The following is a 23,277-nucleotide window of genomic DNA, read 5'->3' as shown; positions in this document are numbered from 1 at the left end:
CTCGAGGGTCCTCTTCTCTCGATCTTCCCTCAGTTTGCGGGGTGCACAGTCTCATCCCTCAGTCCGCAGACACCTTCGATTGTGTTCCAAGGGCTCCCAACCCACCCCTCTAGTCGGCGGAGCCGGTCCTCACCGCTACAACAGCCGCCGGCTCTAGCGAAGCTCTCCCGACCTGGGAGGACCAGCAGGACGCGCACGCCGGGCGGCGGCGGCGATGACGCGGGGCCGCGCGCGCAGCGTGCGTGGTGACATCAGTGCGCTGGCGGCGGCGGCAGGGCTGTTTGTTCTGCTCTCCCGCAGCCGAGGAACCGAGGCAGTGGCGGCGGCTGCGGCTGCGGCGGCGGCTGCCGGCAGTGCCCGCGGGCGAGCGGGGCCTGTGAGCGCAGCGGGCGCGGCGGACGGGCCCTGGCTTGGCGTCCCGGACAGCGTGCGGCGGCGTGCGGCCTAGCGTCTCAGGTGAGGACCGGTGTCCTTCGCGGCCGCGAGGCGGGCTGCCGGGGCCTCACGGCGCGGCCCGCGTAACCTGCATTGCGTAATGGGGCCGGTGCGCCACCACCTACGCCATCGGCGCGGGGGTGGGGAAGCCGCAGTTTCGTGGGCCCGGAGCCTGGTGCTACTCGCGCTCCGCCGGGGCAGCCCGCGCCGTTGGCGCGGCGGCGGCCGGGTGCGCTCGCGGACTTTTGTACCGGGGCGGTTGCGGCCTCCGCTGTCCCCCTTGGCGCGGGCGGCGGCAGGGAACGGGACCGGGGGCGCGGGCGCGCTGGGCGGCGGGACGGGCGGCCGGGGGCGGGCGGGGGGCGGGCCAAGCTCCCGGCACTTCCTGCCGCCGCCATTTTGTCAAGTGAGGAGGAGGAGGAGGAAGCGGCTGCCGCGGGATCTGCGGTGCGCGCCCGGAGGTGTAAGTCCGGGCCTGGGATGCTGGCCGCGGGTACCACTGGTCTCTCTGGTTGCAGTTCTCCCTTGGGGCGGGTCGCTCCTGCGCGTGGTGCCCTGGCGCGCTCTCCTTCCGTCATCTGGGTACTCATGCCAGTGCTGGGATAGCGAGTTCCCGCTTCCATAGTCTCACCTTTCCGGCTGTCCCTGGAGCTCTGCCTAGGAAGAGGTAGATGATTTTGCCCCCAAGGGGAGGGCTTCCACCGCACGCCTGAAGCAGGCGGGACCCGGGGGATGGGAAGGGTGATGAAGGACCAGCAGTCCCTCTCGACCCACCCACTCCCAACCTGGAAGCCTACTCTTTGGGTGCTTTGTTTTGATGGGTCTCTCTGCTTGCTGGCGTTCCTTGCAATGGCTTCTTACTTGCAGGAGTGTGTCGGTCTAGGGTGGGGAGGTTGGGGAGTTGTGATTCAGCAAAATGACACCCCCCCCCCCCGCCCCAAATACGGAAATAACACTTAAACGAGAAGCCCCCAAGGCCAAGCTGGGTTGGAGATGGGAAATCCCACGTTAATGTAGTGGACAGTGTGAATACTTTTGCTCAGGCTGGTGGATGAGTCATGTGCTTCTGCTAAGTGGCTGACCTCCCTGTTACTCAAGGTTTTTTTTTTTTTTAAACGTTTAGCCTGCTTGTTTACTTGTTTATGCTTTTCGAAATCTGTTGAGATTATCTGTGTGTGTGTGTGTGTTGTATGCCAGCGATCTTTTGCAGGAGCTCTCTTGAGGAGCGAAATGTCTTTACTTACTATCAAAGGTGGTATCAGTAGTCCCTGGTTACTAAAATCCAACTCTCAGTGTACTTCTAAGCCAGTGTGCCCTTCAGTGCTATAATAAAAAGTTGGAAAGTTTTTATGAATGGAAATGTCAAATTGGTAGACCTTGGAAGTTGTAAAGAATGTCATGCACAGAAATTAAAAGGAATTGTGAATGTGTTTAATTTCAAAAAGTCTTTCGACGGCACTGTGTTTTACCGGCTTTGCAATAATTTAGAAGAACTTTTTTTTTCACTTTAATTTGAATGGGGAATGATCCATGGAAGGCATTTATAGGTAACCAACCCCTACTTTCCCAAAGCTTCAACCAGGAAGGTTGAAGAAGGTAACACTGTCAAAGACTGAAGTGAATTGATCAAATCTAGAAGGAAAAGCCCAGAATCTATTACAAAGTATATTGTTGCCGGTCTTTGCATCATATCTTTGGTAGGCGATAAAGTATTTAAGGACTAAAGCTGAAGGTTTTTTTTTAAAGTGATATTAGTTGGTCTTAACTGGAAATAAACCTCGTTTATCTTACTAGTAGTATTCTGCACATGCAAATTGTTAAAGATAAGGGATTTTGCCTACTGATGGGAGCTGGGATACAGTTTGGATGTTTGAAATGTATGTGCCTACTTGGAGGGCAGCAAGAGGGGAATCTAAGGATTGCTGGAGAACCTTAAACCACTTAGTAACATTTACACTAAATTATTGAATTGTTTAAAGGAATTTAGACTTTGTTTCCAAAAGATAATCTTTTGAGCCAGTTTTTGTGATCTTTGTACCAAATTACACTTTCGCTTTTGGAGATACAGAGGAAGGCAGTATTTTCAAGTTACACAATTCAGGCTGTTGAATGACTTGAGAGTTAGAAATTGTGTAGATTGTAGATTATTTTTATTGATATTTTCGCACCATAGAGGCCTCACTCAGATTCTCCTTTTTCTTTTTCTTCTTCTTGTTTTTGTTTTTGGTTTTTTTGGATTTGGTTTTTTTGAGATAGGGTTTCTCTGTATAGCCCTGGCTGTCCTGGAACTCACTCTGTAGACCAGGCTGGCCTCAGAACTCAGAAATCCACCTGCCTCTGCCTCCCAGGGTGTTGGGATTACAGGCGTGCGCCACCACTGCCGGGCCAGATACTCTTGAACTAGAGTTACAGGAGATTGTGAGTAGCCATGATCATGCTACTCCAGTACTAAGCCTTCTTTGTAGTTACTGGAGTCAGTTGAGCCCAGGCTGTCCTCAGATTTGGCAGTTCTGTCTCAGCCTCTCAAGTGCTGGGAGCCACAACATCCTGCTTGGAGTTTTTTTTTTTTTAAGAAAAGCCCTTTTGAGCATTGTGTTTCTGACATCCCACTGTAATGGTTGTGTGGTTATAAAGTATTTTAATGTTTAGAGTTTGGGGAGATGGCTCAGCTGCTCTTCCAGGCACCTACAGTGACGGGCTTCAGTCACTAGCCTGTAACTTCAGCTCCATGCATGCAGAGCACACACACAAAATAAAAGTTAAAATTGTGATATCTAAATTTGAATGAACTTGTGAGATTAACATAAAGGTTGGGAAGAAGGGCATGGTGTCACAGCCCTGTAATCTCCGCACTCAGCTAGGAGAGCTTCCCGGATAGCCTGGGCCACCTACTGCATCTGTGAACCAGAAGGAATGTTTGTCATAGAAAATTGCTAATGGAGCTGGGTGTGGTGCCACTGGCCCTTTATCCCAAGTACTCTGGGGGCAAAGAGATCTTTTGAGGTTGAGGCCAGCCTGATGATCTACAAAGCAAGACCCTGTCTTGAAAAACCAACCAACCAACTGACCGACCAACCAGCCAAAAAAAACCCTTGCTAATGGTATCTGATAAGTCCTTGTGGTTTTTATTGTTCTAGTAAGAAAACCCTGGACGTTTGCAAAGTGAGAATTGTGAGAAAATCCTTGCTGCTGCTATTTCACTTAATACATGTGGTATGCACATGTAGCAGAGTTTTCTTTTCTTTTCTTTTTTTTTTTTTTCCGAGACAGGGTTTCTCTGTTTAGCTCCAGCTGTCTGGAACTCTCTGTAGACTAGGCTGGCCATGAACTCAGAAAAGAAATCGGCCTGCCTCTGCCTCCCAAGTACTGGGATTAAAGGCGTGCACCACCTCACCCGGCTGCAGATTTTTCTTTAAGTTACTTTTTTTTTCTTTAATCAGAATTAAATTTCACAAGAGACGGTTTTGTTTGGCTTTGCTTTTTTTCTTTTCTTTCTTTTTTTTTTTTTTGTTTTTTGTTTTTTGTTTTTTGTTTTTCGTGTTTTTTTCCAAGACAGGGTTTCTCTGTATAGCCCTGGCCGTCCTGTAACTCACTCTGTAGACCAGGCTGGCCTCGAATTCAAAAATCCGCCTGCTTCTGCCTCCTAGAGTGTTGGGATTACAGGCGTGTGCCATCACTGTAGGCATTTAATCTTATTTGGTGTGTATGAGTTTATATATGCGGCTTTTCTTATTCTGTATTGCATACTTGGTACCTAAGAGAGCATCTTAACAATTGGATAGGAATGCCATACATAATACTAAATGCAAGTTCATTAAAACAATTCTGTGATTTATAAGAAGTGTGAGTTTTAACTAAGAATACCATTAAAGTTTCTAGTAATTGTGGTAAACTTAGTCTGAGTAGTGTGGTATACAGTTGCTTAAGTAGACTGTTTTGACTTTCCTATTTAGCAATTTGCAATGTGGTGAGTAGGTGTGGGTTGTTTCAACTCTGACCTGCAGAAAGTATTTTAAAAGGGAGATGAAATGGGTAATAAATGTGTAAATGTGTATGGGCAGAATTTTTCCTTTTTTTTTTTTTTTTTTTTTTTTTTGAGACAGGGCTTCTTTGTCCTAGAATTAGCTGTTTAGTCCAGGTTGGCCTTAGACTCAACAGAGATCAACCTGCTTCTGCCTCCCCAGTGTTGAGTTAGAAGATATGCCTTGCTGCTATCTTCTCTCTCTCTCTCTCTCTCTCTCTCTCTCTCTCTCTCTCTCTCTCTCTCTCTATCTATCTATCTATCTATCTATCTATCTGGATTTTCCGAGACAGGGTTTCTCTGTATAGCCCTGGCTGTCCTGGAACCCACTCTGTAGACCAGGCTGGCCTTGAACTGAAATCCACTTGCCCCTGCCTCCCAAGTGCTAGGATTAAAGGCATGCTAAAACAGAACTTTCTTTTCTTTTTTTTTTTCTTTTTTTTTCTTTTTTAAGATTTATTATTATATGTAAGTACGCTGTAACTGTCTTCAGACACACCAGAAGAAGCATCAGATCACATTACAGGTGGTTGTGAGCCACCATGTGGTTGCTGGGATTTGAACTCAGTACCTTCGGAAGAGCAGTCAGTGCTCTTAACTGCTGAGCCATCTTACCAGCCCCAAAACAGAACTTTCATGTCAGTAAAATATTGGCTACTTTAAAAAAATATTGAACACATTGTTTTTATTACTGATTTCATGTATAAGTATCAATTTCTGTAATTTATCCCTCAGTTCATGAGAAAAAGATAATTTCTACAATGAGTTAATTTTGGTATTCCAAGTGTTTGAATATACATGTTGTGTAATCTGAGGTTGACACCTGTAAATTTTATCAAACATCTTTTTTTGTTTTAAAGAATAGCTTTCACACAGTAAAAATTTATCGAATTTTAGTATGGTCACAGAATTGTGCATTCATCACTGTAATCAATTATAGTGTCCCCACAAAGAAACTCTGATTCTGGTAGCTGCTCTGTCCCTCCCTAGAAAGTATATAGTCTGTTCTGTACATGCCTTTCCAGATACTTTTACCTTTACTCCCTGGTTTCTTTCATTAAGTATTCTTTTAGATTGCTCATTCAGCATCAATCCGTACTTTATTTTTTTTCATAATGTGTTGTTCAATGTTTTGTTTGTTTTTGGGTTTGTTTTTTGGGTTTCTCTGTGTAGCTTTGACTGTCCTAGAACTAGCTGTGTAGACCAGGTTGACTTCAAGTCATAAGAGATCTACCTGCCTGTTAGCCGAGTGCTAGGATTAAAAGTGCACCAGCATAGCCGGTCCTCTTATTCAGTCTTAATAGATAAAATGGTGGGTTTGAATAGTCTTTACTCTTGGCAAGGTTGGAATAGTGCTGCCTATAATAGACACTTGTGTGTAAGGTCAAGAGTGGTGGCTCTGGAACAGTCAGAGACAGAGCAGAGCATTGGTGACCAGCCTGGGCTACATTTCAAGGCCCTTTTTATAAGGAAGGGTCATGTCTAAGTATTTATGTGGACATAGGTTAATTTTATGGGCCCGATATTTAGGAGTGATTTCATAGGCCAGTTGGTAATTATTTTTTCATCATTTTGAAGATGTACAGAGACTGTTTTGGTGGTTTTGTTGTTTTTTTTAGTGGAGGGGGATGTTTGACATTGACTGGGTCTCCCATAGCCAAGGTTGACCTTGAACTTAGGGTCCTACTGTCTACCTGAATGTTGCAATTACAAGTGTGCACCCGCCATCATTTATATAGTGCTTTGTGCATAGTAGGCAAGCACAGTACCATCTGAGCTGTGTTCCCAGCCCTGCAGAGACTAACTGCATTGCCATTCTAGTGCTTATGTGTCAAACAAAAGAACACTTGAGGTTTGAAAGTCCAAGAATGTTAAGTGCTTATAGATCTCTTTGATACAAGTGAAAGTCTGGAAAGAAGTAGCCAAAATTTGCCCATTTTAAGTTTTGTTTTTCAGAGTAGGTGATAAACTTTCCACCTAGACCACACTGGCCTCCAGTCACAGAGATCTGTCTGCCTCTTTTTTTTTTTAAAGGATTTATTTATTTATTTATTATTATTATTTTTTGGTTGTTTTTTGGATTTGGTTTTTTCGAAACAAGGTTTCTCTGTATAGCCCTGGCTGGCCTCGAACTCAGAAATCCGCCTGCCTCTGCCTCCCAGAGTGCTGGGATTACAGGCGTGAGCCAGTAGGATTTATTTATTTAAACCTAACCACCCAGCTAGGATTTATTTATTTATTACGTGTAAGTATACTATAGCTGTCTTCAGACACACCAAGAGAGGGCATCCGCTCTTTTTTTTTTTTTTTTTTTTTTTTTTTTTTTTTGGCTTTTTCGAGACAGGGTTTCTCTGTGTAGCCCTGGCTGTCCTGGAACTCACTCTGTAGACCAGGCTGGCCTCGAATTCAGAAATCCTCCTGCCTCTGACTCCCAATGCTGGGATTACAGGCCTGTGCGTGCCATCATTGCCTGGCTCAGTCAAGTGCTCTTAACTGCTGAGCCATCTCTCCAGCCCCTGCCTGCCTCTTTGAGTGCTGGGATTAAAGTTGAGCATCACCACTTCCAGCCCTAAATTTTGTATTTTTTAAAAATTTATTTGGGCATATGTGCATGTCTGCCTGCGTGTGTGAAGTATGTATAGAGTACCCGTACATATCTGTGTACTGCATTCAGGCCTGAGTTAAGTAAGAATGGCTGTGTGGGTGCTGGGAACAAAACAGGTTTTCTGTAACATCAGGAAGTGCTCTTAACTGCTGAGCTGGCTTTCTTTAGGCCCTCTGTTGCTTTTCTTGTAAAGGTAAAAGTTTTGTTTTGTTTTGGCTTTCTTTGCTGTTCTTTCAGTTTTTCTTTTTTTGTTTTGCTTTTTTGAGACAGGGTTTCTCTGTGTAGCCCTGGCTGTCCTGGAACTCACTCTGTAGACCAGGCTGGCCTCAAATTCAGAAATCCACCTCCCTCTGCTTCCTGAGTACTGGGATTAAAGGCGTGTGCCACCACTGCCAAGCTTTTGGTTTTTCAAGACAGGATTTCTCTGTATAGGCCTTGCTGTCCTGGAACTCAACTCCATTGCTAGACTGGCCTCACATAGAGATCTTTCTGTCTCGGCCGCCCAAATGCCGGGATAATGCCTGTGCCACCACTGCCTAGCCATTCATTCATTCATTCATATGTTTTGAGATAGGGTTCTCTGTGTAGCCCTGGCTGTTCTGGATTCCTTTTGTAGGGCAGGCTGGCCTTGAAGTCCTGCCTCTGCCTCCTGAGTGCTAGGATTAAAGGTGTGTGACACCACACCTGGCAGCTTTTATTTTTGAAGATACTTCCTACCAGTCTAAACAGCATGCCAATCTGTATGTAAATCCCAGGGTAAATCATAGAATGTATCTTATTTATTCTGAATAGATTGGTGAAAGATGGTCTAGTGTCAGGTTTAAAGCAGTGTAGACACAGACCTCTCTTCAGCTCTCACATGCCCAAGGGAATGTGGACCTCACAGACCTATGCAGGTGCTCACTCCCGCGAGACTTGACTTCTCCTTACTTCACTTCTGTGACATTTGTAGGCCCTGTTATCCTCTGAAATAGTGATCTATTTGCCTCTGTCTTCTAAGCCTTGTAATTAAAGGTGTGCACCACCATACCACATCATTTTTCATTTTATCTGAACAATAGTAATATGTGGTTATTTAAAGAATTTGGAACTTTTAAGATTTTTTTAAAGTTGAAAGTTCTTTTGCTGGGTGGTGGTAGTGCAGTCATGGCTTTAGTCTTAAAAGTTCCAAATTCTGTGTAAACAGGGCTATACCGTTTTGAAAAAAACTAAAACGGGGTGGGAGGGTGGGGGTGGGCAATCTTTTACTCTTTTTTTTTTTCAGTTTTCCCCCTATACTTTATAACACAATTGAATTGGACCCTCGATTAGGAGTAGGTTTCTAGAGCTTTGCACATACTAGGCAGGTACTCTACCACAGATCTCACTCTGTGGAATTTGTTTTTATAATTGTGAGAGAATATGTGAATGTTGGTGTACAAGTGGAACTCCGAGGACAACTTTTTTAGACTTGGTTCTTCACTCTCCTTTACATAGGCTCTGGCAGCTGGCAAGCTCTTGTCTCCTTTAAAGTCTTTGATCGGCTGAGCAGTTACTCTGGTTGAATTTTTGTTTTTGAGTCAAATGCCCTCAGTAACCCTGGATGCTATTGAAATCCCTGCTTAGCCCTGCTTTGCCTCCCAGTCATTGGGATCACTGTTGTGTGCCGGCAAAGCCTGGCTAGGTTCTGTTGCTTTATCAATTACTACATAGGTGAGCATTTCACAAAGTACTTCAAGTACCACCTAAGTACCACCATAATTTCTATTTTTGGATGGGATTTTCAGATTTTCTCTCTCATCTCTAGGAATAAGACCACTAAATCAAAAAGTATATATTTGAAAATTTTCTATTAAGTTACTCTTCTAGAAAGATTACATCCATTTCCATTTCTTTTGTCTGAATTTAGCAGTGTCTTATTTATAAGTGAGGTTTTAACATTTTATCTTATGATAAATGGCAGTTGTGTGGCTACAAAATGTCTTTTCTTAGATGTGTTCTCAGGACTGTTGAGAAAATAAAATGTTCTTGGCACTTGATCTTGCCCAGAGTAAGCCCCCTACCCCCAATCCAGTCTCCTGGTCCTGAGATCAGAACTCCTGCTATCCGAATGCTTTAAGAATGGTGACTAGCCAGCAGTAATCATCCTAGCACTTGGGAGGCAGAGGCAGGCGGATTTCTGAGTTCCAGGACAGCCAGAGAAAAACTGAGAAACCCTGTCTAGAAAAACAAACAAACAAACAAAGAATGGTGATTCTGGGACTCTGAGCAGCCTCTGGGCATTCAGGCACAGCCCAGTTTTACTCTTCTACTCCTAAGACTTTAGAGCTTGTCATCTTGATTCTAGTGCTACTGCCGGACCTTTAGTCTCATTTGTCCCTGCCCTTCAAGAAGCCTGTCTTTTCCTGTTTTGCCTTAAATGAGTGTCTTGTGTAGCACAGATCTTGTCACCAATCCAGTGCCCCCCCCTTAATTAATTTATTTACTTTATATGAATACACTGTGTCTTCAGACACCAGAAGAGGGCCTCAAATCCCATTACAGATGGTTTTACACCACCATGTGGTTGCTAGGCAGGTCACCAGATGATAGACTATCCACCATGTTCTTTATGTCTCCATCCTAGCAAATTTCAGTAGAGACTAATGTAGGAGATGATATAAAGGTGGAAGTTGGCTATCTTACCCAATAATGAGATATTAAGGACAAGATAAAGGGGTTAATTGAAATGTAATTGTTGTGTGAAGGTATCTGTTCTGAGTACTTGCTGCAGTTTAGGGAAATGATCCATCCAGCAGAAGCAGGCCTGGTGATGTAACTTTATGAAAGAACCAGAAAATGCTACTGGAGTCAAGGCACAGGCACATCATTTCTGCAGACCTGCACTGCACCTTGGCTCTCATTTAACTTGTATGGAGGCCAGATATTGCTGGCAGTATTCTGGTCCCCAGTGGGATTGGTAGGATGAAGCTGGCAGTTGGATGGGTTAAGTAGGTATGTGTAGTTCTTGAATGTTATGCTGGGGTCTTGCTTTTGGATTTTGGGTCTTGACCACAAGATCCAGTTGCTGAGGAAATTCCATTTTGTCCATTTGTGTGAACAAACAAAATGTGTGATTCTTTTTTTTTTTTAAATACAAATAGGTCAGATAATTTTGAACAATAACCCCAAATTAAGGGAAATTGCTGGGTGTAATAGTGAACACCTTAAATCCATGAGGTGGCAGAGGCAGACAAATCTCTTGCGTTAAAGGCCTTCTTGGTCTCCAGGCCAATCAAGGCAACATAGTTAAGATCCTGTCTAAAAACAAAACTGACCAAAATATTGAGTAAATTTGCATCTCCTGAGTGCTGGGGTTAATGATGTACTGTCTAGATGGTGTTCCCCCTTCCCCTTCTGTAAAGAAAATCTTGTTAGCCCTTCCAGTGTATGAAGGCTCTGGAACTTTGCTGCAGGAAGCAGTGGTCTTGGTTTGGTAGCACTGTATTCTAGAAAGAGACAGCCGTGGAGCTTACAGTCAGGGTTCAGACCTGCCCCGTCCAAATTATGCTCTCTCTATGAATCACAGTTTTGACTTATAAAATGGGATCAGTATTCCTAAGCCTTGATGTGGAAAAGGGTGGTACTCTTCCAAGTGGCTGAGTTGGAGAGTGCCTCTTACTGTCTAACTGTGCTGTACTGCTATCCACTAGGTGTGAAAGGTGGAATCCAGTAGCATTTGTTTTGGAAAGGACTGGCACTATTTTCCAGGTCTTTTCTAGAATACTTTGCGGTGGGGACTCTACTTTTCTTGGTTTCCATTCAAGGTCGGAATTGCTTATTTGTTTCTAGTTGCTGTTACATCAAGAGACTTGTGCACCTTGTTAAGATAGTGCCAGTGGCGAAGGATTGTTGAGCTTGGTATTATGCAATTTCCAGAAATACTAATTAGTAATTCCTGTGTCCTTGAGTATGGTTAATATCTCCAGTTGGCCTTCCTCAGGCAGTAAGACATGACTACAGGTGTTAAAACACACACACACACACACACACACACACACAAAAACAGGAAGAGGACTAGTTAAAGCGGGCCTTAAATTTGAGGAGGTTATCTGACATAGTTGGCATTCACTTTGAGGAAGAGTGTATTTTATGGGAGCTGATTATTATTGTGTGAATAATACACACACTTCACATGGAATATAGAACCTGCCAGTGTGGTTGGGTGGTGGAATCATACCGGGCAGCTGCCCTTGGGCTTCTGTGATCTCCCAGGACTCAGTTTCTTGTGTATAAAATAGGGTCAGAGGTTTAGGTTGTGTGGTCTGGAGATTGAGGGAAACGCCGTTGCTGTTTGTTTGAGGTATGATCTCTGTAACCCAGGTTGGCATCTAGACTCAGCAGTGCTTCAGGAGCTTTCTGAGTGCAGGGACAAGTGTTGAATCACCTCGCCTAACAGTGATCCTTTATCTTTTTTTTTTTTTTTTCAAACAATGGGGCATAAAATGAACTAGTGGGTTAAGATATGACAAAGAATATCATACATTTCAAGGCTAGTTCATAAAACATTTGCCTGAGTTTATTTGTTGAAATGCCTTTTATCTCCTCTACCCCCTTTAATTTTAGACAAGGACTTTGTTGATTAGACAGGGATTCTCTGTGTAGCCTTGGCCGTCCTGAAACTCACTTTGTAAACCAGGCTGGCCTCAAAGTCGATATCCACCTGCCTCTGCCTCCTGAGTTCAGGAATTAAAGGTGTGTGGCACCACCACTGCCTTTTGGTTTTTATTTTTTGATTAGTTTTTGCTGCTAAGTGTTGTCGCTTCCCCACTTACCCAAGCGTGGTTTTGAATATGCCTTCTAGTAGCAGGTGGAATGCAGTTTCTATTCTTTGTCCTTAGTGCTTGATAGAAGCTTATGGTAACGGTTGAGAAAGCAGGTACTAAAGATTCTGCTAAGTTTGGAACAAATATTTATAGATTGTCATTTATGTGTTCTATGTGTGTTGGATTGTGCTGTGTGGTAAGCTACTTGTCTTCTATTTTCTTTTTTTTTAAATATTTATTTATTTATTATATGTAAGTACACTGTAGCTGTCTTCAGACGCCAGAAGAGGGTGTCAGATCTCTTTATGGATGGTTGTGAGCCACCATGTGGATGCTGGGATTTAAACTCATGACCTTTGGAAGAGCAGTCCCGTCTTCTCTTTCAGCATCTCTCCAGCCCCGTCTTCTATTTTCAGTACTTTCCTCATATCTTTTTAATATATATTTGAATATTTATTATTGTATATGTATAGTATTGTATTATTATATGTATACATGTTCTCCTAAGCATGTTAGTGTGCTGCATGGGTACACTAGTCCTTGGAATTTAGAAGAGTGCATTGTAGTAATTACAGACTAGGAGTCAAACCCTCCTTTTAACTGCTGAGCCATTTATCCAGTCATATCTTTTGTTAAGGTAACATCTTCCTGTTAAGAAAGTCTAGGCCGGTTGTGGTGTACTTAGGAGGCAGATGAGTTTGAGGCCAGCATGGTCTATAAGATCAATCCAGGACGGCAGCAAGGGCTCTTACCACAGAGAAACCCAGACTTGAAAAACCAAACCAAACAAACAAAAACAAAAAGAAAGTCTTTTGTTAGGTTTCTTTGGATTATAAGTAACTTAGGATGGGCTTACAGTTTAGTGGCAGGAGACTGATGTGACTTGGGTGAGACCGAGTCTCAGTCCCCAGTATCATAAAGACATGAAAAACCTAGTAGCAGCAAAAGGAAATTTGTTACTCATTAGCCAGATGTGGTAGTACATGCCTGTATTTCCAATACTAGAGAGACTGAGGCAGGGGCATTATAAAAAAGTTCATCCTGAGCTACATAATGAGACTTCATCCATAAAAGCAAAAAGTAAAAAAAGATGCTATTTGGTGTAAGGCCAAAGGTTCAAAATATGACATCAGAGTTTGTTTTACATTTCTGATACTCTGACCTCAAGGTCAAGAAGTGGTTTCTTCTCTTTGATAGCAGAGGACTCTATCATTGTCCAGTTGAATCATTGTCCATTTGTCAGGTACAAAGGGGAAATGTTTAAATTACCTTACCCCTAGGTTCCTTTAGCTGTTTTCTGTCCTCCATGCATCCCAAGTAACAGTTCTTAGCATTGTTTTGCTATTTGAGTAAGACAAACTGGGTTGGAGAGTTGTCTAAAAGGAAAAGTTATTTTCCTACATAAGTCATAAGGCAGAAGTAGTTGAAATCTATGTAGAATGAGTTGCTCATGAAAAGGGTAAACATGAAGATAGATATGGTGATGAACATATAGTCTCTGTATTTGTCAGCTAAGTAGCAAGTTGCCTGCCACAACTTCCACCCTTTTCTATAATGGGATTTTTTTTTAATCAGAAACTTCTTTTAGTAACAGGTGAAAGACATGGTTTATACTTACTTTATGGTTGCTCTGGGGACTGCACTCTAGGGGAGGAGTTAAGCTGAATCTCAAAGTGACTGGAAGAGTCAGGCTGCTGGTATATAGGGTTCTCAGTTTGCCTGGAAATACCGCCCAGAGGAATTGGAAGTCTTTGTTGAGAAGCCAGATAGGTGGATTTCACTAGACTTACAGTAATGACACTGCTAAGAGATGTTTTAACTCTGTCTTCTATGCTTACAGAAGCAACTGTAGTTTCATGATTGGCTAAACTTTTCTATAACCAAGCCTGCTTCTCTCTCTCTCTCTCTCTCTCTCTCTCTCTCTCTCTCTCTCTCTCTCTCTCTCAAGCTTTTGTAAAGTCTTCTGCGTACCATTCTTCTAGTATTACAATTCAGATTTCCTAATCAAAATAAGCTCTACTAGAATAGCCATTTTCCTATGGTTCTTTTTTTTTTTTAAAGATTTATTATTACTTATTATATGTAAGTACACTGTAGCTGTCTTCAGACACTCCAGAAGAGGGTGCCAGATCTTGTTACAGATGGTTGTGAGTCACCATGTGGTTGCTGGGATTTGAACTCAGGACCTTCAGAAGAAGCGGTGCTCTTAACCACTGAGCCATTTCTCCAGCCCACTATGGTTCTTGCTGTTGAAAGATTTGTCAAATCGAAAGACCACTGGCCAATGGTGGCTTATGCCTTTAATCCCAGCACTTGGGAGGCAGAGGCTGGTGGATTTCTGAGTTTAAGGCTAGCCTGGTCTAGAGTGAGTTCCAGGAGAGTCAGGGCTATACAGAGAAACCCTGTCTCGAAAAACAAAAAACAAACAAACAAAAAAGACCACTGGCCAAGAATTAGACCAGTTATACTTTTTGGTACTCTAGGCAGGGTTGGAGAGCCTTTAGGAATTGAAGGATGTTCTCGCTAAAAAAAAAAAAAAAGACCTAATCTTTGAACCTTAAAGACAGATCTGCATTCAGGATGAATTTACTGAGTTTACTTCTGCAGTGATAAATTCTGTGATGTTAAGACATTTTTTTTGGAGACTTATACATACATCTTGCTCTTGTAGAGAGTCACATACTTTTGACCCTAAATCATTCTGAGCACTCAGTAGTAGTCCTTTTAAACATCCACAGCAGAGTTGCTTTGCTGCTGTTGTGTGCCCATGACTCCCTCACGTTATTACCTGTGTTCTTTAATGGGGGTGTAGTAATGTAATCTGTGGATGAAGAAAGGTGTTTTTTTTTTTCCAGAACTCTGCTCTACCTTCTGATTTTTTTACATCTCTTACTGCTGGGATTTGGTTTTGTCATGGAGCCTTTGCTGTAGGAGGTAACTCAGTGGGTTTTAGCCAACCTATTGATTTATTTGGTGGTGTTTGATATAGGTAGGTTTAGAAGACATGTATAGCTATGGTCTCTTGTGTGGCTTAGTGCCTGCTCTAAGTTATAGGATAAGTGTTAAGCCATATACTTGAACATACAGGGTAAAGGAAACATTTTGTGGGAAAGCACAGCACATGGGGTAGGTAGACATACTATACCAGACTGTGTTTGGGATGTCACTCTACTCTCCTTCTGCACATCACTGCCTAGTGGAAGAAATAGGAAATACAATACCATAAACTTAAATAATTAATACTTCTGTAATTGGGGCAGAATTGGGTCAAAATGGAAAAGAACTCATTACCACTAAGAACAGTACAGTGTCCATTGTCATTAAAAACTCCTTCATCCTTTCCTAATTTCTAAGCTTTGAAACTCTTTGTGTATACAGTAGTGGCTATTTTCCTGCCTTCCTTTACTGTTGTTAGCTTTTAATTACTTGAATTTCTTAGCTTAATTCCACTGAGTGTAAAGGTATAACTTTTACTAACTTAAGCAGTTTTACTTTTCTATTCTGTAAGAAAAATAAGATTACCTACAGGGGTTTTGTTTTTGTTTTTTTGAAGTGGGTGGGTGCATGGGATTAGAGAAATGGTTCATTTCTCCGGTTCATTTCTCCAATTCAAGTTAAGAACATGTATTGCTCTTCCAGAGGACCTGGTTTCACTTATTCATGTTTGTAAGTCGCCAAGTGGTGGTCACTCACAAATGGTCTGTAACTCCAGTTCCAGAGGATCTGACAACCTTTTCTGAACTTATTGGGCAGCAGGCATGCTTATGGTGCACAGACATACATGTAGGTAAAACACCCACACACAGTTTTTTTTTTAAAGGTGCTATCCTTGTGTAGTGTGCTTTCATTTTTTTTTTTTTTTTTTTTTTTGGATTTGTTTTTTATTTTCGAGACAGGGTTTCTCTGTGTAGCCCTGGCTGTCCTGGAACTCACTCTGTAGACCAGGCTGGCCTCAGAAATCTGCCTGCCTCTGCCTCCCAGAGTGCTGGGATTACAGGTGAGCGCCACCACCGCCCGGCTGGAGCTTTCATTTTTAATCATAAAATTGCTTGGTTTTGAAGTTCTTTCATTTATAAAATTATACATACAATCTAAGGGGTGTGTATCTGTACCTGTTTGTGACTCTGTTTTCTTTTTTGACACTGGGAAACCACTGAGTCAACAATTTGCTGCCTGGAAATAGTATCTTGGAATTAAAATATTTCAAGATTATAACTTAACATTTTTGTAATCCCAGGAATGAAGTTTGAATATCCAGTGTTCTATCTTGGGCCCTTTTGAATTATGCCACATATTGCTTGTGGTTTTTTTCTTTTTGGTGTCATCTCACAGGACTTCTGCCTTATGGTCTTTTTGCTCTAGCCATTGATTAATGTCTTTCCTTTGCAAGTGTGAGAGCTGCTCCTTCATCACGTATGTCTCCCCAGGCCATTAGCTTGAGCACACACTGCTGTTTACTCCATTCTAGTGAATATTTAAAGTGTAACTTGTGCTTTCATGGTATATTTGGAAGTTGTGTATTCCTTGTGTCCTCAGAATAATCTTAAGAACTAAGTATTTAGTAGTTTCACCCCCATTTTGTGATAAGGCTATGTCGCATGGAGAGCTCACAGTCACTTAGGTAGGTTTGAAGGTCACTGCTCTGCTCTGTGGGAGGAGGGAATCCACCCCAGGCAGCTTTGCTTTTAGGGAATCTCTGTTGGTTTGAATAGTACACAATGTGTATATGTACAAAGTACGCTCCAGAAAGGATCTTGCAAAAGAAGGTCTTCCAGCTGTGATCAGAGGGAAAGACGGGGTCTTCAGTAAGTCCTCTGTAGAATGGGCAGAGGAGGAATGAGAAACTTTGTACAGTACTTTCTACTTGTTTTAGTCTTCATCTATGTGGTAAAGTAAAAGCAGTGCTAAAATACTTCTTTAACTTCATCTTGAGAAATGTTCCCACTAGATCACCAGCTACCTTGACTTGATTCACTTTCATATTTTCTTTTGATAGTTTAGTGGATCTATGAGTGAAATGAAGGAGGCTTTTTTGTTTTGCTTTTTGGGACAGGGTTTTTCTGTGTGGCCTTAGTTGTCCTGGATCTTGATTTGTAGACCAGGCTGGCCTTTCTTTGCTTTCTGCTGGGATTAAAGACATGAGCCAGTAAAAGGGGTTTTGGGAGTGGAGATAAGTGAATAAACTGGAGTAAGAATAGAGCTTTAGTTCACTTGCCAAGTCTTGTCTATATTAATTGTATGAATTAGATGGTCAAGATTATGGTGAGCCTTCAGTCTTTTGGTTTTTTGAGACAAGGTTTCTCTGTTGTCCTGGAATTCACTCTGTAGACCAGGCTGGCCTTGAACTCAGATCCACCAACTTCTGCCTCCCAAGTGCTGGGATTAAAGGTGTGCTGTGCCACCACCACCGCCCCCGCCCCGCTGGCTTGTCACACTCTTCTTAGTGGACCATGGTTTCTGTGGCAGCCTGCTGACACATTTCTGTGATATCTCACTCTCTCCAGCCATACACCTCATTCTTCCCCAGGCCAGTTTGGACTTCACCGTGGACTTGCTCAAATCACTTACTCAGTAATCATTCATTTCTCCAGCCCTTTCTCACTTTGTGTTTAGTTTATTTTATTGTAAAATGGGGAAGATCTTTGCATCCTTGGCTGGTGTGAAACTCCTTATATAGACCAGCCTGGCCTTGGCCTGCTGTGATCCTTTTGCCTCTGACTTGGGAGTATTGACATTACAGGTGTGTGCCACCAAATCTGGTAACTCTCCAAGTTTTTAGAACAGTTCTGTCCAGTGTGCAGTGTTCAGTGGTTTATCCAGCCTGGTAGATACTACCCTGTGCAGAACTGAGCCTTTGAAATAGTCTGGAGAACTTAGTCAGTGCTGTTGTGAACTACTTTGACAGGCTTTAGAAAAAGTGGCCTCACTTTATAGTCTTGTGATAGGAGGAGATGCACACTGCTAATGCAAGGGGAGATCAAAGCTAGATCTGATATCATTCAATATTGTCCTCAGAAGTTAGTAAGAGGTGCCAGGGTTCTGGGGGAGAGAAGGCCAGATAATAATATTAAGCATGGTTGCATGTTTTCTATTTCTTCTGAATTTAAAAATGAGAATCTAGCTCATTTTTAAAATGAGAAATTGAGACTCAGATTGAGATGGGAACCCTGGTGGTAGAGTCAGCTTCATTGGGAGGGCTTCTCTTGCCCTCACCCCATCTAATCATCCTGTTATCACACAGATTATCTAGTACTTAGCTATGTATTATTATTTCTTTAGTTTTCACAATAGAGTATTCTCACCCATTTCACCCTGATCCCCATTTTGTGAGTGGAGCTTTGAGCAGGACTACCTATTTTGGTACATTGTTTTGTATATGGAGAGAATGTGAACAATGGTGAGAAACTGAACTATGCTACTAAGAAATGCTGCTAGAAGTTCTCCCTGGAGTCAACAGAAGTCAAGATGAGGAAAAAGATTTACTGATGGTTCATGCAGGATGGCTCCCAAGTTGTAGAGTTGGATCTTGTGCACTCTTGGACAATTTTCTGGCGATTAAATGTCTGCTTATTGGGCACTTTTCTGTCCCAAGCCCCAAGCCCCAGGAACCATCCAGGTGCTGGATGTCAGCACTGAGCAGTAGCTAAGGAGAAAGCATGGCTACCCACAGAGCTCATGGTGAAGTGAAGACGCATGGTGTGTCCTGCCATTGAGCATATATTTATGAAACAGTCGTTTATTTCCAAGTAATGATACTCATTTTGTTTGCTATTTATTTGAGCAATTATTGTGTAGGTCTTTAAACACTAAAAGTTTGTGTAGTATCTGTTTTAAATTTAGACAGCCTGGTGGTGGTGGTGGTGGTGGTGGTGGTGGTGGTGGTGGTGGTGGTGGTGGTGGTTTAATGGTTGATGGAGGTGGTGGTGGTTTCTCCAATCTTCACTTACAGTTTAGGACTGTGGAGTAAATCAGCTGCTCACTTTTTTTTTTGTTTTTTGCAGAGGGAGTCATTAAAAATACATAAAATTCATCATCAGAATAGACCATGTTATATACATGCATATCATTGTGTGAAGATTTGTACTTTGTTTTACATTTTATTTGAATGCATGCATGAATGCCACAGTGCCTGTGGAAGGTAAGAGGACAGCATTTTTGGGAATAGCTTCTCCTACCATGTGGGTTCCTGGGATTGAACTCAAGTCAGCAGGCCTGGCAGCAAAGTACCTTTGTCTGCTGAGTCACATTGGTGGTTCTTCCAGAATGTATTTGTTGTTCTATTACCACATCATGACAATTCTATTTGTACTTACTGTTACTATGAATTTAAGCCATATTATATAAACAGTATCAGTGGTCTTTTGTTTGTTTTGTGACTAGCTTACACTTAGGATATTGTTTACAAGGTGTATCCATGTAATAGATTAATAATAATACCTCATTGACTAAAACTGTCCCACCATGTGCCTGGGACACTTGATTTTATTTTTTAAAGATTTTATTTTATGTGTATGGGTGTTTTGCCTGCGTGTATGTCTTGTTTTCACTTGCATGCCTGGTACCTTCAGAGATGGGAAGAGGGGCTTGGGTCTCTGAAACTGGAGTTACAAATGGTTGGGAACCATCATGGGTGCTGAGAGTGAACCTCCTGGATCTCTGGAAGAGCAGCCAGTTCTCTAAACCTGCTAAGCCATCTCTCTAGCTGTAACACTTGCTGGCCTAGAGCTCACTGTGTAGACCAAACTGACCTCAAACTCACAGAGTCATTCACCTGTTCTTGTTTTTTTTTCTTCTTGATGCTAGGATCAAAGATGTGTGCCTCCACAGGTTGCCGTCTGCCTGCTTTCTGAACTTTCTGCTTTTTACTGTGGAAGCCAACTGGTAGCTACAGTTCTTGTATCCTCCCTGCACACTAACAGTGCCTTGCAGTTGGGAGATGCTATTGGGTAACTAAGGTAAATGTACTCGAGGGCATGTAACTATGTAAATAGTTTGAACAGTCAGGTATCTTTCAGAACAGTCTAAAATCAGCACCCAGCATCACGTATGATGGCATCCTTTAATCCCAACAGTTGAGGCTGAGGCGGGAGGATCTCAAATTTGAGGCTAGCCTTAGGTTCATAGTGAAACCATTTCTAAAAAAGCCAAGGGCTGAGTAGAAAGGGTTTGTCTGGCATGCTTAAGACCTTGGCTTCCCATCTCAACTTACAAAATAAAAGTCAACTGGTTAAATGGATTAGACCCATATCTTCACTTTCCTAAGGTCTCATTCTGTCAGTTAATCTGGAACTCCAGTATTGTCACTTTGACGTGCTTTATACAATCTACAAGAGTATACCTGAATAAGATATATCTTGGTTCAGCAGGTCTCATTCTGAGAAAACTCACTAAATAAAGGTCATACTTTTCTTTGTGTTGTTTCAGTGTAGCCAAAAAAAGCTTAATTTTTTTCCAAAGGTGTTTCTGAAGTCTGAGGTTTCTATCACTTAGAGCAGATGTAACAAGAAATAGCATCTAGCAATGTCCATTGATTCTTGGGTACTGAATATCCAATAATCATAATAAAGACCACCTATTAGTCAGTTGATGGATACTTGGATTGGATGTTTGATTTCTCTGAGTAATGCTGTCATTTTTCACACCTGAGGTGTCTGGGTTTGTATAAGTGTGCTTCTTTCTCTTTTGGATGTACACATGTGAGGATATAACCATGGGTTCTATAGTGCCTGGTGCTCTAAGTAGTTCCCAGGGAACTAACTGCAAGACAGTTGTCCAAAAAAACTGTTGTGTAGCCAAGGCTGGCTTTGAACTTCTTATATAACTCATGCCAGTCTCACACTCACTATCCCACTGTGGTTTTCTGGAAGCTAGAATTAGTGATTTGTGTCATCACACCCAGCTAGTAGTTGTGTTGGTACTGGATACTGTCTCTCAGTCTTGTCATGTGACACATCAGTTACTGTGTGCCTTGAGTGCATGCTGAATGCATGACGTGGTTAAGATGTTGAACTTTATATTTTATTTTTTGTTTGCCTGGCTATCCTGGACTCACTCTGTAGACCAGGCTGGCCTCTAACTCAGAGATCTTTCTGCCTTTGCCTCCCAAGTGCTGGGATTAAAGGTGTGTGCCACCACTGCCCAGTGAAATAAATAAATCTTTTTTAAAAAAGTTTTGCCTTTCCAGTTTGGGCCAATTTGAGGTATAGGTAAAGGGGGTCACACAGATTCTAAATAGACGTTGTTGTTGTTGTTGTTGTTGTTGTTGTTGTTGTTGTTGTAGCTAATGAGCTTGTTTGGTTATAAACCCAAGGTCCTGTACTCTTTTTGTTTTTAAGTTCCTCATGCGGTTGGAATAACTACTGTGAGCCCTACGGTCTCAGTGTAGACTGTCAGTAATTGCTTCTTGGTCTGAGTACAGCTTCGTTCTTTAAGCATGTGGATATTCAGTGAAAGTTGGCACTTAACTGGGAAAATTGCTACTAGTGCATTGCTTGCCAATGAACAGCTACCTTGTGGGGCACTGTTGGCTTGCAGGTACAAGGGCTTAATCCCCAGTCTTATTTGTGTCATAGCTATGTAGTCTAGAAGGGAAAGCACAACACTGCCTTCTGGGAAGCTAGGGAGATAAATCACCAAAGTGCTTGATTGGCAATTGTGGAAACTGAGGACCCATGTAAATTTTTTTAAAAAAATATTCTGGATGTGGTGGCATTTACATGTAATTTTAGTATTGGGGAGGTGGTGGCAGATAGAGTCTCTGGAACGTGCTGGACAGCCAGCCGGCTTTAACCCACTTGGCAAGTCTTAGGCTAGTGAGAGATCATCTCCAAAAAGCCCAACCACAAGGTAGGGTGATCCTAAAGAAAGACATGACAGTTGTCCTCTGGCCACCCCCCCCCCACACACACACACAATAAATATATGAATGAGACTATGGCTACCATTTCCTGTACCCCTGCTTGGGTCGCAAAGCTGTGTTCCAGGCCCACTTATTCCCCACTTGTAACTGTGACACGAAGCCGGCAGCATTGAGCTGAGCCTTCTGGCACAAAGATGGTTGTTTAAAGACTGTTGAGGACCACGTGTGCCCAAATACACTCTGTGTTCCTGTGGGCAAACAAACAGCAGGGATCTGGTGGCTTTTGGCATTTGTGCCACAACCTGTCTTGTCTGAGTGACTTGTGAGGAGATGGAATGGATTGGAATTGTAGGTTTGAAGATGTGGGCAGTGAGAACAGCTTTAAATGGTCTTCTGGAGGACAGTAGGGAGCATTTCCCCCTCCCCGTGGGGTTTGGTTTTTTAAGACAGGGTTTCTCTGTGTAAAGCCCTGGCTGTCCTGGAATTTGATTTGTAGACTAGGCTAGTCTCGAGCTCACACTAGTCCACCTGCCTCTGTCTCCCTGGTGTTGGTAGTAAAGGCGTGTGCCACCAATGCCTGGCCAGCAGACATTTCTTTTTAAGTCGTACTCTTAAGTAGTCAGATGTCAGAATGAGGGCATCAGACATTCAGAGGTCATTGAATCTCTCTGCCTGGCTTGCTAAGGAGGCTCTTGTGCAGGGAGTGTTTGACTGTTTTGGAGAGCAGAGTCCTGTTTGTACCATTGCCCAGGTTGGCCTTAAAATGATTTTTTTGCCTCCACCTCTGACTAGTGAGAACTATAGGTATCTGCCACTATGCCTGGCCTTGTTGCATGTGATCAAGGGCTTTGTCCTGTGTCTTTTACATAGAGTATAATAATTAGCCATCGGATGGTTATTAATCCCTTTCTTCACTCTAATGACCATACTTGGAAAACTGGAAACATTCAAATAATAGTTAAGAAAGACTGGCCTGTAGTGATGGGAAAGCAGCTATCTGTTCACACCATAGTTAAGGTGACAAATAAGATGTAGGTGGGGCCACTTACCCCCTCCTCCCGAGACAGGGTTTCTCTGTAATAGCTCTGGCTGTCCTAGAACTCACTCTGTAGACTCGGCTGGCCTGGAATTCAGAGAGACACCCGCCCCCCCCCCCCAATGCCTCTGCCTCCCAAGTGCTTCGATTAAAGGCATGGGTGGCCACCACCACCTGACATGAGTACAATTTTGAATGTAATTACTACTATGGCTTACCCTGGATATAGAGAAATAGCTGCTGTATGCCAAGAGGCCTTTTCATTAGCTGTTTTCACTTTTATTGTCATGACAGTTGTGTGTTTTAACCTTAGTCCCAGAGACAGAGATGTCCTTTTTAGTGCTTTTTCCTCTGAACATGAAGATGTTCTGTAAGGGCCACTTCCTCTGCCTCTGCCTAAGAATTTTCATATTTTTCCTGTTCCCAAAGACATAGGTGTAGTTGGAATATTCAACCCCAGTAAGCTATATATCTAGCTTGGGCAGATCTTAACACTGTATTACCTTATTTCCCAGCTCTAAGACCTTTATTACTTGT

General features: G+C 42.7%; 1 protein-coding gene across 7 annotated transcripts in view; it reads left to right on the top strand.

Annotated features, from left to right (window-relative positions):
• Positions 1-241: 241 nt before the first annotated feature.
• Brd4 (bromodomain containing 4) overlaps positions 242-23,277 on the top strand; it is a 79,415-nt gene continuing 56,379 nt past the window's right edge. For 2 of the 7 annotated variants that reach the window (XM_052165760.1, XM_052165762.1), the window contains exon 1: positions 242-456. Coding sequence is in view for 3 of the 7 variants with exons in the window: in XM_052165759.1 (XP_052021719.1) it covers positions 18,955-18,983 (29 nt within the window). In the remaining 4 variants the exon portion in view is untranslated. Of the gene's footprint in view, positions 457-823; positions 899-970; positions 1,103-18,846; positions 18,984-23,277 lie in introns of those variants that run through there. The other 5 variants (XM_052165759.1, XM_052165761.1, XM_052165763.1 and 2 more) reach the window with 5 other exon arrangements.

The sequence above is a fragment of the Apodemus sylvaticus genome, chromosome 20 (genome assembly GCF_947179515.1).
Source record: "Apodemus sylvaticus chromosome 20, mApoSyl1.1, whole genome shotgun sequence".
In the NCBI taxonomy this organism is placed as follows: Eukaryota; Metazoa; Chordata; class Mammalia; order Rodentia; family Muridae; genus Apodemus; species Apodemus sylvaticus.
The sequence above is the reverse complement of the archived record's forward strand: the minus strand, read 5'-3'. Positions and strand labels throughout refer to the sequence as shown.